This window comes from Cydia splendana, chromosome 13 (genome assembly GCF_910591565.1).
Source record: "Cydia splendana chromosome 13, ilCydSple1.2, whole genome shotgun sequence".
In the NCBI taxonomy this organism is placed as follows: domain Eukaryota; kingdom Metazoa; phylum Arthropoda; class Insecta; order Lepidoptera; family Tortricidae; genus Cydia; species Cydia splendana.
The window spans coordinates 12603781-12623390 of NC_085972.1; the positions used below are offsets into that span (position 1 = coordinate 12603781).

General features: G+C 38.2%; 1 protein-coding gene across 1 annotated transcript in view; it reads right to left on the bottom strand.

The window, feature by feature from the left end:
• LOC134796461 (G protein-coupled receptor kinase 1) overlaps positions 1–19610 on the bottom strand; it is a 64952-nt gene that overhangs the window by 10517 nt on the left and 34825 nt on the right. Inside the window, exons 9-10 of the mRNA XM_063768653.1 lie at positions 3849–4014; positions 2934–3075 (exon numbers count right to left, since the gene is read on the bottom strand). Coding sequence (XP_063624723.1) covers positions 2934–3075; positions 3849–4014 — 308 coding nt within the window. The remainder of the gene's footprint in view (positions 1–2933; positions 3076–3848; positions 4015–19610) is intronic.

Sequence of the window (19610 nt, forward strand, 5' to 3'; positions counted from 1 at the left end):
TTAGTTTTAAGATATATTTTTATAATAATATGTATGCTAGTTTTAAGGTATTTATCTATGGGTAAACAGTTGCCTGTAAATAAATAAGGCTTTAAACTTTAAAAATAGCATGATGTGATGGCGCCGTACGGATCCGTACATTATGTGGTAACACTGGTTGTCAAAAAATTACGGTTGCAAGTGACCACAAAACATATAGCGAAGTACAGCGCTATCAGTTTAGGCTGTCTATAGGGGGATGATTTTCATTCATTCATTGCAAATCTATTTGGTTGCAGCTTCTGGCTTTACTTAGTAATATCAATTGTTACGTAACGATTCTAAAAGAGATAGGTATGTTTTCTCAAATGTTGTCGCTTGGGTATATATTGTTTTACCTGCCAAACACATTATTTCCAATTTTAAATAACCTAACAAAAGGTCCTGTTCATCTGACAAAACTTTGCGGTCCATGTATCTCCGTACGTACGTGATATGAGGCCATTAAAAAAAATATTATTACATTATTTAACTTAACTGCCTTGTCCAAATCCATTAAGGCAGCGAGAGACGTGACTATCAGCATTTGTTATATTTGCCCACTGCTAACTCTAATTATGGTTATGGCTCCGTGTTCATAAGATTCACTTAGAGCTCAACTGTTGTATAACTTGGCCTAGAGACTCGTTGTCATTTTGTATATTAGGGATGCAGACTTATACTGGTGCGAAACGTAATACGCTCGGTAAGTTCTGAACATTTAAACAGCGCAGCAATATTATGTAATATGTTCTTGACTAGAATATTTTTCAAAACTGTTTTTGCCAAAGCCATTAGCAGAGTCATAAATTAGTTTATATGCCGTAGAAGGCGTACATAATTCAGTTGGTTTTTAGTATTTATTCTTATATAGGCATTAGGTAAATATCTTAATATTTCTTAGTAATTGAATCACATTGCAACTTTTACACCAAAAATTGCGTCTATATTATCAACGTACCATCATCCGCATTGTTAACTGACAAAATCCTAGAATAAAAAAAAATGCCGACGAACTATAAGCCTTATAGACTTACACAAGTTTTGTACAGCCTCCTACAAAACTTTCTTGTCATGTAGGGGAAAAATGACGATGCGTATGCATCGACTTTTATCCATAGACTATCATCATCATGTTTTTTTTAATAGCCTGTTATAGTGTCCCACTGCTGGGCAAAGGCCTCTCCCCTTGATTTCCACGACTCACATTGTTGAGCTTTTTCAGAGCTTTTCATCATCATGTTACTAAGAAAAAAAATATCTCGTTCTCACTGTGCTAAAAACTACTCTACTTAATTACATGCACTTCATAACGAAGTTACAAACTCTGTCAAAGGAACCAATATGCTTCTAATTAAGATGCAGTTTCCCTCTAGAGTGAATTTGATCAAAAATCGATATAAAGCATACGTGCCTTTTCATTCGATAAAGTGCCTGCCAGATGGCCATAAACAGATCAAATACAAACACGTGTCAATGTCGAAAAACATGATACTCTCGGCACTCTCGACAGCAATTAAATTAAGTATATTCCATTTTACATATGTGTATGAACTATTCGTTTCCAATGAACGTGAGTAGAGTTAAACGAACTTTATACACGTGTCATGAGTTTATTTATTAGGAATACCCGGACGCGGTTACTCTACCTTGAACTATCGTCGATATTCAAAGAACTACGGTGACTGTATATAGGTTTGCATTCGCGTCAACTATTCGTACTATGTATTACTCTCGTATACTTGTTTACCTCTGACCGCAGATTTTGTCGTCACATTTCGTCATTTTCGAAGAACACATGACGCTTGTCCATAACCAATTGGTTTTGCGCAATTAAAAATTAAAATAGGTAGTAGGTACTGCCCACATAAACATTTTTCCCATCTTATAATACTGGTAGATGGATCGCGCTATTTTAGGTTAAACTAACGCACTGCATTCGTTTCTGAGCAATAATGGTAAAGTTCTAATTCTGGATGTAAACTATCGCGATCATGCTTTAGCCAGTCTATAATTAAGATGGAATACGTCAAAATTAGTTGAGCTGTTTAGGCTGTAGGACGTGCTAAAGGAGTCCACACAAATCCAAACCAGCTCAAAAAGCTAGTCAGTAAAAAAAAATCATGTAACTCTCAAAACACGTTTTGTAAACCGCTCGTCAACTGTCCACGCATTTGCATGTCACTGACACGTGTCGGCTAAGGGCTGCTTTTAATCCCAGAGAAAGAAATGACAGCACGAAAATCCATAATAAAATATATTTTATAAGCAAATAGTGCCTGCTTATGAGTTATGAGCCTCTTGAGTTTAGACACGTACCTACTTATCTCTTTAATTTATCAAAATAAACTATGTACTTTTGACGGTGGTGGAATTTCTGAACACTATGTGACGTTTCCCCTCAAACCTTCTCATGCTTGAGAGGAGGCCTGTGCCCAGCAGTGGGACGTATATACGCTAATATATTATTATTATGTGACGTTTGTCAATATCCTTCCTATCCAATGCTCCAAACCTGCCTATGGTGCTTATCTTTATCCAACTGTATCCTGCAATCTTTTAGACTTCGTGAGTACAGTTGCTGGGGGCTTTCGCCAGTACGACAATTCGATGTATACTTTTAATAACAAAACTTCCGTCAGACACAAACATATTAAATATACCCAACCCAACGAACCCATCACTTGACAATAATGCCATAAACGAGGGTAGTTTCTCGCTCCCCTTGTCGCCGCCGCACCGGCGCCGCGCCGAGTCATCGGGCGCGGAGGGCTGCGGCCCGCAGTCTGCGCCGGTCCGTCACCGTCAACGCGAGCTCCTGATGACACTCCTCGGTACGGAGTGAAACATGTCGAGCGTTTTTCGACTTAAAACATGCGAGTGTCCCGTTCTTAATATATTCGATGTATACTTACACGCTGGCATGAGGTTTTTTCTTAGAGAAGTCGCAGGCAAGTCCGAGATCCGATATCCGCACGTGGCCGTGCTCGTCTAGCAGAATGTTCGCCGGCTTCAGGTCTCTGTACACTATGTGGCGTTTGTGCATGTGCTCCAAACCTGTTAAACAATACAAACGTTAATTTCACATGTTTATACAGCGATGTGAGTGGGAAGTGGCACTTTGAAGAAAATGTACTTAGTATGCGGCTTCAAAAATTTAAGTGGCGATCGAACCTTGGTTTGTACAGTCGCCATCTGATATATCTGTTGACGACTGTACCTGTGACTTTCACGGAACTTATGTCCGTAATATCATCTATTATTTATCAATAATATATAACATAGAGGAAGATCCTTCGTAAGATACTGGGCCCAAAAAAAAAGACCGGACGGAAGCTGGTCAGTCCTTAGCAACCGTGAGATCGAAGACCTAGTGGCTGAACCTAACATCATGGGAGAGACTAAAGCTCACCGACTCCGTTGATTGGGCCACCTTGAGAGAATGGATGAAGATCGGAACGTGAAAAGAGCATATCTGGGCCGCCCAGCAGGAAGACATCCTATCGGACGCCTCAGATATCGCTGGTGCGACATGGTGGAGGCGGATCTGCGCGAACTTCGAGTCAACAATTGGCGAGAGGTCGCACAGGACCAGGAAAAGTGGCGCTGTCTTGTGTCGGAGGCCAAGTCTCTGGGTCGCTGAGCGAACGGAGTAAGTAAGTATTTACCAATTGTTTTTCAGTGACGAAATACATTTTGATTAAACGTACATCCTGCGGAGAAATTCAATCCGCAATGATTAAGTATGCGTTGGCGCTACAGCCCATACCCTTACACAGAAAGGAGACCTGTACTGTACCCAGCATTGGTAGGTATATAAAAATGTTGACCTAATATAACTTCAGCGGCGTAGAACTTCATCTCCGCCTCGTTGAAGACGCCGTGCTGCGACAGGTGGTAGTGCAAGTCGCCGCCGTTCATGAGATCCAGGATAAAGCATAGCTTGTCGGGCGTGTGGAATGCGTACGTCATGCAGACGATGAAGGGGCAGTCCACCTGGAAAAGAAGTAAACGATGTAGATCATATTTTTAATGGTTTTCCAAATGTTTCCTGTCGCCTCTTTGTAGAGGTATCTGCGTCTTGGCATCTTTTGGTGTGCAGTGTGCACAAAACAGTATGAAAACTTATGCTTTAGTCAGATAAACAGCAAATAGTAAAACTGGAAAAGCTAATTAATTTGACCTATTATAAAGATAGTTCGTGACGTAACTATCTATATGGTAGTTATTTAAAACAAGTGCGAGTCGGACTCGCGTTCCAAGGGTTCCGTATATTACACAATTTTTAACAATCAGTGCCGGATTAAGATATTTTGATGCCCTAAGCATTTCTAGGTGCCCCCTCTTCCTAGGGTCATCCAGATTACATTGATTTTTTGGTAAATTTAGAGAAGTTCATTGCCGCATTACAGCTGAGAATGGAAATCAGTCACATCATTTTATCACGAAAATTGACAGTGCCGCAGCAGTAATGTTGCAACAGAGTACCTAATGTTGTTGCAGTCGCCACCCGATTGTCACCTTTATCATAGCTTAGAAAGTAATAGAAACGCGAGCGAAGCGAGCGCGGAAATTTTTCGATATAAAAACGCAATATGATAGACAGTTGTACATTTTTACTTTTAGTATGGAAATCAGTCACATCATTTTATCACGGAAGTTGACAGTACTGCAGCAGTAACGTTGTAACAGAGTAATGTTGCTGCAGTCGCCACCCGAATGTCACCTTTATCATACCTTATAAAGTTATTGAAAACGCGAGCGAAGCGAGCGCGAAAATTTTTCGATATAAAAACGCAATTTTAGTTTTAGTCCCAACCAGGCGCGAATCCAGGATCTCATACAGAGAAGGGATGGGACAGTTTTCTATCAGCCTAGCTTCGCATAGGGCTCGATATTTAAGAGTCTCAGCGAGGTTGTTTTCATGCATAAAATATGCAAGAAAGCAGAGCTTGGAATTGAATTGGCGAAGTGTGAGAAAGGCAGTAGGCCCAGCTGCGAAAGAGGAAAGCTTGGATTTAGATCCACGCCCAAGTGTAATTAAGGCAGAAGATCAACTTTGCCGTAAGGCAGACCGCCTCGCATAAGACCTAACGCCGAACCGCAAAAGAGTGGGTTGAAATCGAATCTATGCATGTAATCACGACTCTTCTACTGCTACCGATTGTTTCCCAAAGAATTACGCGCCATTATTTTTGCAAATTAGCTTTTGGACAGCTAAAAAAATCGTGTGGTAAAAACGATGTGTCTGTCCCTAATTTTAAAATTTGTTCACCTTTTTCAACCTGGCATTTTGGTGCCCCCCCTGAACGTGGTGCCGTAAGCACGTGCTTGTTTTGCTTATTGGTTACAAAGTCTTTATTAATTCAACCATTAAAGTCGACCAGTAAAGACAAAAAACTTTGAGCTAGCTCTCAATTTAACATTTTTTTTTAAACATTATTTTTAATTTGACCTTACAATTACTCGTAAGTAGGTAAGACCGTTAAATACTTAAAATGATTATCTTATCAGAAAATTATCACCAATTACTCTAAGTAATCCGGCACTGTTAACAATGTATTTTTTATGTGAAACGTGAGTGAAATCTCTTTAAAAAATCCGTAGGGGTCGGATCAAAAACTGTAATTAAGTCCGACTCACGCTTGACTGTACATTTCTAATAGATTTTCCTGTCATCTATAGGTATAGACCTATTTTATGTATTTTTTTTTTAATTTAAGACTTAGTAGTTTCGGAGATAAGGGGGGGGGGGGAATGGTCCTTACAATAAGCTCTTTCATTTGATATGTAACATGATATAGTTTGAAAAAATTAATTTTTTCATTTTTTCATTTACCCCCCAAAAGTGGCCCCCATGTTTAAAATTCATTTGTTTACGTTACATGTCCGTATTTGGGTCACAAACTTACATATGTGTACCAAATTTCAACTTGATTGGTCCAGTAGTTCCGGAGAAAATCGGCTGTGACAGACGGACAGACAGACAGACAGACAGACAGACAGACAGACGCACGAGTGATCCTATAAGGGTTCCGTATTTTCCTTTTGAGGTACGGAACCCTAAAAAATTAAGTAAACGGACGACATTCATGAATCGCAGTAGCAGTAGCATGTTACACAATTTTGAATGTCAAGAGCAATCAAAAAGCAACATGTTTTTTTGTCACGCGATAGTATAATCGATTTCAGCTTTTAAGTAATGTCTGAAAGAGACAGGATGGCGTTGCGGTATACATAAATAACCAAAATGACAGTTCCAGTAGTACGAGACTATTACGCAACTGAAGAATAAAACTTAATAAGAAAATATCGCCTGCCTTCACGTCTATGGAGTATTTTTGCTATTCTGGATGTTTTTCAACCCTTAGCCATATTTTCCGAGGTAAATATAAAAAATATACCTACTGAGCAAATTCTTTTATAGGAATAACCCGGAAATCACGAAAAAAGTTGTCTCTTTCATACGTTTTAGATCAGATGTCGATGTTTTCTATGAGATGCCCAAATGTTTTGTTGCGATTTCGGGGTTGGTCCCATAGTAAAAGTAGCTCAGTATCATCTGTAGGTATATTAATCTAAAAAAGTATGGATAAAGGTTGAAAAACACCCGTATAGTAAGGAAACAGTGCTACGGGCTACGGCGTAGCGAACAAGCAAAGTTTAGCTAAGAAAGAGTAAAGAGTAAGTAATATAGATAAAGCTGCCCCACCACGCATATCATCCAACCGAATGTTACATTAGAGCACAATTCGAACTTAATTGTGACTCGGTATTAGTTGGAAATGCAATATTACTTTATGAAACATGAGCCCAAATAGCCTTTCTCTACAGTTTGACGTTACAAACATTAAGAAGCATTTAATCCAGTCTGCAATCAGAAATTACTACATCAGCATCCCAGTTGTATCTGCCGCATCTAAATCCACTAAGCTGCCGAGATTAGAGATTACTCTTCAAATATACAGACTCCCGCAAATGACAAACTTTAGTGCAGTGCACGGAGATTTAGCTCAAGATTTTAGGTAATGCCTTGAACGCTACAGTGTGGAACAGCAATGCAGCAAAATGTTTGAACTAGAGATAGGTTTAGCGATGTAAACGTTACATAAGAGTAACATAAATGTGATCCTTTGAATCTGTAAATTTTCGAATATATCCCCACGGTAAAATTGACAAAATTTACTTAAGAACCATTTCTACGTACTTCAAAAGTAATACGAGCCCCGATATATATTCTCGTCTAGTCAGAGTATTTTCTGAGGTTCTCCCAGTTATACAAAAACCGGCCAAGTGCGAGTCGGACTCGCAAACGAAGGGTTCCGTACCATTATCTATAAAAGCGGTCACCCATCCAAGTACTGACCCCGCCCGACGTTGCTTAACTTCGGTCAAAAATCACGTTTGTTGTATGGGAGCCCCACTTAAATCTTTATTTTATACTGTTTTTAGTATTTGTTGTTATAGCGGCAATATAAATACATCATCTGTGAAAATTTCAACTGTCTAGCTATCACGGTTCGTGAGATACAGCCTGGTGACAGACAGACAAACTACATTAAACATTACTATATGAGTCCCATTACTGAATCGGTAAAATATGTAAAAAAAATATTGTATTTCACTAGACGAACTCTACTGCATCAGGGCACTTATTATCCATATAGTTGGCAATACAAGGTAAATAAATGCAATATTTTATACGAATGACTTCATTGATTAGCATTGCATGAATGCAGGCCGCAGTTCAAGGATAACAAAAGAATAACTTACAATTTTTCATCGCCTTTTGTTCCACAGTTGAAAATCAGTCACAAAACATGGACGCTAGTAAACCCTGACTCGGCCGGCGCTAAGTTTAGCCTGCATTGCAATGCAAATAACTGCAATAAACCAATGAAATAACGTTGTATAGTGGGAAACGGAAATATTTAATCACACATTCCGATGCATTCCCCTTGCCGATGGCCGGCAGACGGGATGGGGACGATCGGGCCAATCATCAATTCCATGAGGTTGCTTTTGAGATTGTCTGTTAACGGTCAGTTAGATTTAACTGACGGATAATATACAAATATGCTACGAATGCATTCCCTTTGTGTGGGTGGCCGACGATCGGATGGAGACAATCGAGCGGATCACATCGATTCCATTACACTACACTACTCGTTGGGTTTGATGGTTATCTTATTGCCGGTTAGTTAATTCGACTGTATCCGATAGGTATCAAAGCAAACTGTATGCTTCCGTGGATTCTTAGCTTTACCATCAGGAAATCTGCAAGATTAGGTATACCACCTGTTTTAGCAGTGTCAATGTCCGTTTATCTGTCTCTTTATAATTAAATCTTACGAATCCATTCCCATTAACCAAACACCTTTTTTTGTGTATGTTAATAACGGAAGCGAGAAGATGGTCATACATTAGTCTTAAATACTCATAGGGTCCCACGTGATAAAATCATCTTGATAGGTAGTTGATTGTTTTATATATGTCGTAGTCAGATCGTATAATCCGCCGTATTACATTACGGCTAGCCGTTATCAAAAACAGGGGCGTTTTGAAATGCGGCGGTTCGACGATTAGCCGGATTGTCATTGCGATACGTTCTTCAATAAGGCGGCCAACGTTTAGCCGCATCGTACTACTATTTTAGATTGTAGAGTGACCAGTTCTTTCGGTCGCCTACGTAACCGGAGTTTGACAATGTTTGCAATTTAATTTATTTTTACCATGGTCCCACCGCACTACATGTGTTTCTTTTCCAAAACATTTCCTTCACAACTTAAATAGACGGAGCCCCGCAAGCGGGGCTCCTATTTCTGGGCGGTTTGCCCTTCGGGCATCTGAAGCTACCTAACGAACCTAACCTACTTACCTACCTACGCTTTTTTCCCCAAAGTGTAATGTTTTCACGGACGTCTCACTAAATCAATAGGTAGGTAGGTTAGGTTCGTTAGGTAGCTTCAGATGCCCGAAGGGCAAACCGCTCAGAAATAGGAGCCCCGCGAAGCGGGGCTCCGTCTAGTTAAGTTGCGAAAGAAATGTTTTTTGAAAAGAAACAGTCCGACGAACTCCAGATTTGATGGACACCCCAGCGTTTGTCAGGCAGCGCCACGGGTGTTAAAAATGGGAACTAAAAACTGTCAAAGCGGCGGCTAATGACTCGCTGTATTACATTACGGCTAGCCGTGTTGAAGAACGTATGGCGCCGAATACATTCCGGCGGATTCTCATTCAGCCGCATTCAATCCGGCTAATCGTTAAACCGCCGCATTTCAAAACGCCCCTGTTTTTGAAAACGGCTAGCCGTAATGTAATACGGCGGATTATACGATCCGACTGCGACATATATACTCGTAATGACAATGACACTCTGTTTAAAATTTTAAATGGAATAAGACAACAAAGTCCAACAAATTGACATGTTTTATTAAACTATAATAATATATTGTAGATATCGTTACTACTTTCAAAAATCTCGTATCTCACACTGCTACTCAAAGTTGAAAGGCAGTAACTCTGTATGCAACCCATACATAGATACCACATTTTTCTTTTGATTGACAGAACAAGATAAGAGTTTTTTTCAAAGTAGTACCGATATCAATATCACATATTCCGTGCCGCACGGCGGCCAATCATGGCATAGGTACAAATACTTGGGAATAAGTCATTAAAACTCGGAATTGTAAAAGTCAATCATTGTCAATGGTAATTATCTCAGTCCGCCAGCAATCGTTAATGCATTTCGGTCGTTCTCAATTATTCGACCCATTATACTGCGCGCTTAGCATATCCACCTTATTCGAATTGAAAAGTCATTCAATTGTGAATTTTGTTCTCATGGAGCAAAGTATACTTTTGACATAGTTTTCAATTGAACATAACGGTGGATATGATATGTGTGGAAGTATCTGTGGCTAGTAATTGCCCCCGTTGCAATGTTCCTCTTTATTTTAATTGTCTCTATGTTGCCACCGGCGACCCTGGGCTGTAACCGCAAAAGAAGTACGCAAATTGCGGGCATCTTTCTCTGTCTCTCTTATTACGCATTCATTGGAGTGAAAGATAAAAATCCCCGCAACTTGCGAATTTCGGTTTTCACGGTAGACGCATTTGTTTTAGTGATGGCAAACGTGAGTGGCCAAACCCTATACTTTATTTTTTGGTAAGCATTAGCTAAAGGGTAAACAATCTCATCTTGACGTGTCTTTTTATTGAAAAACAATTTAAAAATAGTAATTATTTACTTATGAAACCAAAACAATGTAAATGATCAGATTTGCTATATAATGCTAAAAAACGAAGTAATAAATGATACACAGACGACTGTAAACGCACTTGCGATTGTGACGTAAGCATTGCCCATCCTTTTTGCATGTGTCCAAAATTACAAATAAGGTATTACAAAATAAATCGTCCTTTGATAACACAAATTTTAGAAAATATTCTATCTTTGGTCATATGCGATGGGTAAGATGTCATGCGACAATGCTTAATATTAAAAGTATTTCGGACAATTCATATTACGCAAGATAAAGGGAAACCACATACCTGACATCAAAAATGTTCGCATATTTCCATTGTATCTTTGACGTCGATCGTACAAAATTACGCACACGATTCAGAACTGAAGCACAATTTAGAAGCACCCTTCAACCATACATTATAAAGGCACGTCTTTTACCGGGGTGCTTCAAAAAGGAATGCTCAATTTCTCTTCCAGCAGATGTCGTCAAGTTCATAATTTATGTACGGGGCGTGAATCGGTGCTGTGCTCGATAAATGTTTGATAGCGGGATTTTATGTTAGTTTAATAGGCTAGGTGGGTCCGAGCTAAATCTCGGATACCTAACGATAGTTCAAGACAGAGACATGTAAATAATTTGTTAAGAATGCAACATTTCATACAAAGCTTTGAAGTGTGTTGTGTGTTCTGTATGGAGACTTTGGTGAGATACTACTCCCGCAGTTGGAAAGATTTTCACCTCAAAACGCACAGGTTTTATTTATATATATAACGTCCAGCGAACTGGTAAGCAGTGGGCCCCTTTATAGTTCAAGATTCCACCTTATTAGGATTGCTCACCATATTGTACAGGACTGTGAGTGAGTTGTTAAGGCGTCTTGCCTTACATTTGCAATACGACTTCATAGACGTATTTAGAAGTTGCAGATCAATCTACATAATCTCTCCATCTACGTCATATTCGTTAGTTCGTTACGTTACGTTCGAAACAGAGGATGGGCCTATTTACGCTTACAAAACAAATTGCCAATACGTGAGTTAAGCGTTGCATACAATTTTGAATGCAAGACTTATGAATCTTATGATAGTTTCAATGTAGTCTTAACCATGATGTGACGAGATTTACTCTGTATAGAAATTAGCCGTTTTTATTCATTACTCGTCTGGGCGACACGCAGATGACGAGGCGGCGCCCGTTCCTAAGACCAATAAAAGTTATGTTCGTACGGAGCGAATGATGTAAAGTGCATTTAACCGTAAAGAGCTCCATCGAATTCGATAATTTTACACGTTAGTGCTCGCCGAACGAGCACGTAGGTACCTACTCGTGCAATTACAAAACTGTGGCATACTAGAGCTCGTTTCGTTAAGGTTTCTAATTAGATAGCGCTTTTCTTCAGCGAAAGAAAGAAAGATCCTCAACCAACGTTTAAACCTCTGGTAGACTGCATAGCCGACTAATTTTAACCGTTCCCTTCCATCCCAGAGCATGTACAATTGTACATGTTCAAATAGCGCTTTTAGATAGGCGGCTCCTGCTGGCGCATGATAACAATCAAAATGAACAAAATCTGATCACAAGTTTGATTGAACTGGACCGTGACGATCAATAAAAGTAACTGCGGCGCGACTACATAACCATAAACGTCAAATATGTCTCCGCAAAACACATAAACTTTAAGCAAACTCAGCTAAATAGTAGATTACAATAAAAGCATAAAAGCACTCTATCAATCCGAGTCGGTAGGCAAGAGCCGACCGAAGATCTGGGGCAAAATGAGATAGATGTTCGAGTTATTCACTCTGTTTTTCACTTGGATTGCGAGGAAAATAAACAAAGCTATATTTACTATGATAATAATCGCGGCCTGTACATGTCCCACTGGACACAAGCCTCCTAACCACAAGAGGAAAACTTAGGGGGTAAGAGTTATAAATATGTTTTATGCTAGTAACCCATTGAGCTATATAGACACAAAAGGACACATATGTAGTTCGTAACCACGAACCGTTTGGAACGTTTTATAAACTTTGTTTCAGATGGCCTTGTTAAAGTTTGGGAAGCGCTTTAGGTCACGAGGAACAAAAGAATGAATAGGTACATACATGTATACCCGATTGAGGTTTACAGTCCCCGATCTTGCGGGGTGCGGGGGCGGGAAAGTTGGTTTATCGCCCGTGCAAGTTAAAGCTCCTAATAAATTATACAGGGAATGTTTCTATACATTGTTCAGGTTTTTCAGAAACGAATGTAACATTATAATCGATTTTATTAATTTAATGTATGTCAGCAGAAAAAGCTGTTTTTGGAAATGATCTGATAACGCTTTTATTCTTTTAGCAATAAAGTTGTATCCAGCATTTTGATCATTTGGAACTGGTTTACCTTTATTTTGCCGTTAATTTTTCTGCAGATTTTCGTTTCACAGAAATTTTTTCAAGTATATTCAAATCGCAACATAATCTTTACATAGAATATTTACTTCAAATAATTTTAGTTCGGATTAGTTATGTTTCACCAAAAATTTAAAACATTAGTTTTGTTTTAAAAACAATTTGTTCATGTAATTTCATTTCACAGAATCATCGATCTGTAGAAAAGTCACTTCTTATAAATACGGTTCACCAAAATTTAATATACAGAATAGTCATTTAGTCGAATTTTATTTATTTTGTCGTTAATTTGACGCAATCTGCTTCTCTGGAAGGAATTAGTTTTTAGGGGTTGCCGTTCTAACCTAACCCACTTTTCTGGCAACAGTTCGTTTTCTTGGGGTTCGCAGTTCTAACCTAACCTAACCCACTTTTCTGGCAACATTTTGTTTTCTTAGGGGTCGCAGTTCTAACCTAACCTAACCCACTTTTCTGGCAACCGTTCGTTTTCTTGGGGGTCGCAGTTCTAACCTAACCCACTTTTCCAGCAAGGGTTCGTTTTCTTAGAAGTTGTAGCTCTAAAGTAACCCAAACTCCTTTTTTAGCAATTTCAATGAGTACTACGAGTATGTCAAAGGTCATTATGTAAAACTGTAGTGTCGCACAAATAATATTCAATGAATAATAATATTAATAATTCTTTAGTCAGTCTTTTATTTTATTTAAAAATCTTTGAATAAATATTCTGAATTTTAATCAAGTTACAAAATATCTTTCTTTGAAATGAATAATCGAAGAAACAGAATTAATTGTAACAAAAATGTGCGATTCGATTATTCTATGAATCATTTTCTGTATAACAAAATTCTGCAAAAAATTTGGCGATAAAATAAGGGTACACCTTTGGAACTAGCTTAGCTAGCTGCTGACTACCATGATAAACAAGCCAATAGCCCTAAGTCGTAGAAATCGAACAAAATGCTTCTATTGAATATATCGAGTACTAATTAAATCTACATCACATTGAAGGACTTTTTAAAGAATTAATCGATATTTAATTAACAATTGGTGCCATAATGGCGTCCTGAATATGATTCTTTATTAATGACTCTTTCAACAAAAAAATCAATAATATACGAACATGAACAAATCAGATCCTTTGTGCTTTTAGCATTATACATTATACATAAACTAAAACATTATCACTGTTCAGTTGTTGTTTCCTGCATGTAATATTTTTATCCAAAATCTGTTCTATTTTATGACTTGTCTGCACCATAGCTGTTGTTGAGGAGCAGTGAGCATGCCATAACATAATAAACAGCACACCTTTAAGATATTTATGAATTGGAAACGAGTGTAAAATAGCACCAAAGGGTGTTTTGTTTACGTTTAGCATAATAGTGAAATGGAACAAGTTATGATAATATTTAAAACGGCCGGAATAAAAATAGAAACATTAGCTTAATATGCCTATGCCACATAAAGTCAGTTGTAGTTACCTATAGCACAATAACAAAAAAAAACTAAAGAAAGGTTCGTTCGAAATAGAACTAATTTAATTAACTAGTCCGTTCACCAATTGAAATGAGAGATGAGAAGCTAAAGAGAGCTATAAGTCTCTATAGAGCGTGTCATATATGTTTGAGCGCTTTTTTGTGCATGTGCAAGATATTATTCCAGGTAACTATATCTCATCTGTAACGGTGGTAACTATTATAGCGTAGGTACCAGTTTCAAAATAAAGTGACTATTTCACATTAACGTGTAGTAATCATTACGGCAAGTGGTTTATAAATAGGCATTTGCTCCACTCGATGGTATAATATTCGGACTCTGGAAGCTTGAAATGATATGATTCTCAAAATTCCAAAAAGCACACAAGGAAATATTTTCAAATAGTTCCGACAAATATCTAGGCGGTTGAAAACGTAATCTCCCCATCTTAATCAGACAGGTAAAAATGGATATACAATTTGAAATGGTAAAACAAAATGCATCGGAAGCAGATTGGACTACATCGGCAAATTGAGGGCGAGCCAATTCGTTTCACTCCAATTGGCCGGATATCGTTTATGTTCCCGATGCGCTATTCCGTGTATCAACTCTTCATAGGCTCAGGCTTTTGGTAAAAAAGTTGTACCTTCTATTTTAAACCGGACCTAATTCTCTTAACCATAGAACAATGAAAATGGTTCCGCAATCATTTTGATCTACGTACTTACTACCAATGATAGTATCTTCTTCTTCCTCATGACTGAGGGTCGCGCGACCACATGGGGTCGTTATATTGTGCACCAAGGCTCTCCATTCTGCACGATTTTCCGACTTCCTAATAATAGGCGCCTGTGTAGATCCCTGGCAGGCCTTCTTTACAGTTGGTGGATGTCCACTACTCCGTCCTCCATCCACCATGCCAACCATAATGCGCTTTTCAAAGTTGTCCGGCTCCCGTCTGGCCACGTGTCCAAAGTAGTTAAGGATCCGCTGGAGGCAAATGGCTGATAGACGGCACTGGATTTTCAATTCCGCCAGGATTGACGCATTAGTGCGGCGTGATAGTAAGTATATCTGAGACCAAACCCATCGGATGCGGGCTACAGGATGGGGCCGTCCTAAATATTGCAACAAATAGGATCCTCCTGTGTTCATAGCCTATGGAATCAGAAGCCCCTCTAGTTAGAGCCGCAAACATATAAACTAATAGCTTAACGCGTGGCTTAACTATTTCATACGAAACGATACTATAATCTATTTTCAGAGTGCGCGACGCGAACTATCCTCGGTGAGTAATCACCTGTTCACCGATAGGGACCGCAGATCAAATCGATACAACACATTATTATCTAATCATATACCTTTACATTGTTTGCATAGACTATGATAAGCGTTAATTGACATTTCAAGGAAGTCCGATAAAAATAGCTCGAATTTTATTTACAGACGTCCTTATGTTGCTGATTTAATATCACTACTAAAAGTAGTAGTAGTAGTAGTACTCGTAGTAGTAAGTAGTAGTAAGTTACTAAGTAACTCGTTACAAGTTAATTGTTCATGACCGCGTTTGTTTAACTTAAGCCTTAAAATATTTCTACGTACGTTATCTGTATCAAAATTTCGATTCAGGTGTTTGTTTAAAGCACAAACAATGTAGGTACTTAACTTACGTACGTACCTGTATTCCTATCTTCCGTACAATAAAGTGTTACTTATGAAACATTTAGAAATTGTATCGAAAACGCAATTGAATTCTGACTGCATTTTCTTCATACAAACTTCAATTAACTTTTTACGGTTAAATAAGGTTTACGAAATGTCAGTTAAGTGTATTTGTAGGGCTACCACTTGAGCGCGACACCGCCAGAATGTATGGAGGGTCAAGAGTCTTGAGGCTTTCAGTCAGTCAAGCATGTTTTAATTCCAATAGCTCTATTGGCGGTTTGCGTTTTTTATTCGTGGCTCCAACATTTTTGTGTGAACAAGTGAGAGCGAGACAGACTTTAAACTGAGGTCTAGAATTAACACCTGTATTCGCCTATAGTAAGTGCCTAATACTTTTTTCATATGTATTCATATTCAGAGTATATTTTTGATAGTATCACTTGTTAAAATTCAATCTATTAGTTAAATATCTAAATAGTTGTTCAGAATACAAACAAGTCTAATGAGACCAAATTGTCGTATATTTGTGTTCATGAACTTGGACTGACTCAAGTATTTAAATATAATGTTATGAAATGAACCAAGCTAGCTGTAAGCGAGATCTAAAATAGCAATATCATATGAAGTCCTTATTATACACTAGCGACCCGCCCCGCCTTCACACAGGTTAACAAATTACACCTAAACCTTCCTGAAGAATCACTCTATTGATAGGTGACAATGACAACCACATGAAAATCCGTTCAGTAGTTTTTGAGTTTATCGCGAACATACAAACACACAAACAGACAGATGCGGCGGGGGACTTTTATAAGGTGTAGTGATTAGGCTTTTTTATGGTAAAAATTAAACTTCATCTTCACTCATCCACTAAGCTTTTGTATCGGCAAGTTATTTCAATTCATGGCACTTAGTTAATCTATCGTTTAGTCATCTGATTTATGCTTATGTAATTTCAAATAAATTAGTATTACCGAAATCAGATCGGGATGTTCTAATCCCCTGTCATCCTGTACTCAACCGTTTTGACAAGTAGGGACTGTATGAATATGTCCACAAATTTGTGCATCAGTGTTGTCTGTGTGAGTAGGTATATTATAAATAATAGCAGTCAATCCATCCGTGCCACCATTCGCTATACTTGAACCAGTGAAGAAAACATACGAGTTAGGTTTGTAAAACGTATGGCATACAATTATCGACGAATCGTCGCTCCCGTCGCTAAGGCGTACTTTAAAACACAAAGTATTGCTGTGCAGTTAAGTACATTCCAAATAAGTAATCATAAGTATAAATACAAAGACCCTTTCCTACTGAGTTTGCGCACTGGCGCCTCTTTCTTAACCTATTTCGCACGAGATACAATTCAGGACTCTGCGTTGTTCCTCAAGGGTGAAATTTCGCTCGTATTGAATCTGGGAGTATATATTTATTACAGGCCATTGGCTCTACGCTTTACGGCTGTTTTCGCACGAAAAAGTCGTTTATGATTTAAGGCAGCGCCCATGTATACAAGACGGGGAATCCTTATTGAATATTTTTATAGTTATCGTTAATGCAAAACAGCTAAAATAATCGGGGTATGTTTTCAGATTGAAATCGGGTACTTAGTTGTATACCAGGATGATGAACAACGGATAATATATTAATGTGCCGGAGTATAAATAAAAAATAAATAAATAAATAAAGGAAATTTAGGACAACTAGTTCCAATTTTTTATTGATATTGTACTTTTGCAGAGTCTCCAACTACACGCCGATATGACTGAAACGAGGAATACCTAATGTTGTTTTATTACGTTACTAAGATAGAACATTTTTCACATTGTATCTCGTTCGCCAGATAAATCAAAATTAGATAAATCAGTAAACAATTAATTCACAATTAACGTACATATTACATACAGTCTTTGTTTGCGAAATATTACCTATTTAACGATGATAAAGGCGTACCACGTAGGCACGTACCTATTATTGTATGTGGTCAGTATCGAATTGAAAATCAGAGATGAATATCAATCATTGTCGGTATTTCCGCTGATATTAATATGTATCAGCGACCCGCCCCGGCTTCGCACGGGTTAACAAATTATACACCTAAACCTTTCTCAAGAATCACTCTATTGATAGGTGAAAAACGCATGAAATACCGTTCAGTATTAGTTTTTGAGATTATCGCGAACATACCTATATACACACAAACAGACAGAGGCGGCGGGGGACTTTGTTTTGTAAGAATAAACGAACAATAGTCCGACGGTGGCAAGCCGAAGGCATCTGTTACTCGCTTATGGCTATTCGTATCCTTGGCTTATGAGTAATAGTAGATTGTTAACCAAGGGTTGAAAGGCACCCATTTCTGTCGAGGTAGTTTGGCGCTCGAACGCAGTGAGAGCGCCAATAGTCCGAGACAGAAACGGTGCCTTTCACCCGAGTTAAACACTCTACTTTTCATATCGAATGCGAGGAAACCAAACAGGACAAGGCAATTTCGCAAAATCAGTAATTGAAGTACATAACAGACCTACGGCCATGATTTTTTTCCTTAGGACTTACTTGCAATCGGAGACTTTACATGCGTGAAGATTAATCACCCCTAGCGAAAATCATTTAGATTGCAATATTTACGAAAACGCACATTTTTTAACAAACTACAACAATTTAAAAATAATTTGTTCATTATAGTATGAAAATCAGCGGGATTGCCTCGTACTTTTTTAATTTTATACTTTTTCGTTCTATAAGCCGCAACAGACTACCGGACCGCACCGCGACCATGGTGCGCCGCACCACGTAATAATATAATAAAAGTATTTTTAATATTAAATAACAATTTAATTAATAATATAAGAAATTTTTATCTTGTATTTTATTTTATTTTAATGAATATAGTTCTAAATAACTTTAAAAACCAATTTAATATCGTACAAACGTTTAACTGTGGCTGTATAAGATTCTGCCTTTGCTCATTTACGCAAGCGTAAGGTTTAAAAAAATATTTTTGGTGAATTCCTTTTGGTTCCCGCTTTATGAAATCGAGTAAATAGAATTCAACGAAAGAAATCAAGAATAATTTGTTTTTAACAAATTACTTACATCATTTTTTATAAAAAAAAGGATCTACGTGGGATTTGTAAAATTAAAGAATTACCAATTGTTCCAGACGAGGAAATATAGACACTATTTTTCCATTTTGTTTCCACCCAGTTGTTCATGGGACGGGGACGCAGAGGAGTACACCACTTTTCTGCGCTAGAGCATAAACGTATCACTTTCTGCGCACCTTTTAGAACAACAAGGACCCACTTTCAGAGCATGAGATATGAAAATAATATAGAAATTGCTTATCTATGTACTTGCAAATACTTCGCCATCTGTCTTACCCTATTGAACCACAGTGCGAACGTTGCTGTTTTGTACAACATACACCGGGCCACCCTGAAATGATCCCTTACAACCCGATTTATAGCATCCCTTTGTCATAGTTCTATCCCAGCGGTTCTCAAACTTTTTTGGTGACGGAACCCTTTTTGAAAGCAAAATATTTGACGGAGCCCAAACTTTAAAAAAAATCGTTCGTCAAATTAATTGTGGACCAGAGAGCTGGTTATTGATTTGTTTTCGCTTTTTCTCGCGTAGCCTCCACAGAGGTTTTGCGGAGCCCTAAGGGTCCGCAGCGCACACTTTGAGAATGGCTGTTCTATTCTACAATACACAAGGGTTTAAATTTAATTCCACTGTTGATCTCAGCAGGAATGACCGCCCTTAAAAGTTTAAAACGAGACAAATTAAAACACTTGTCTCT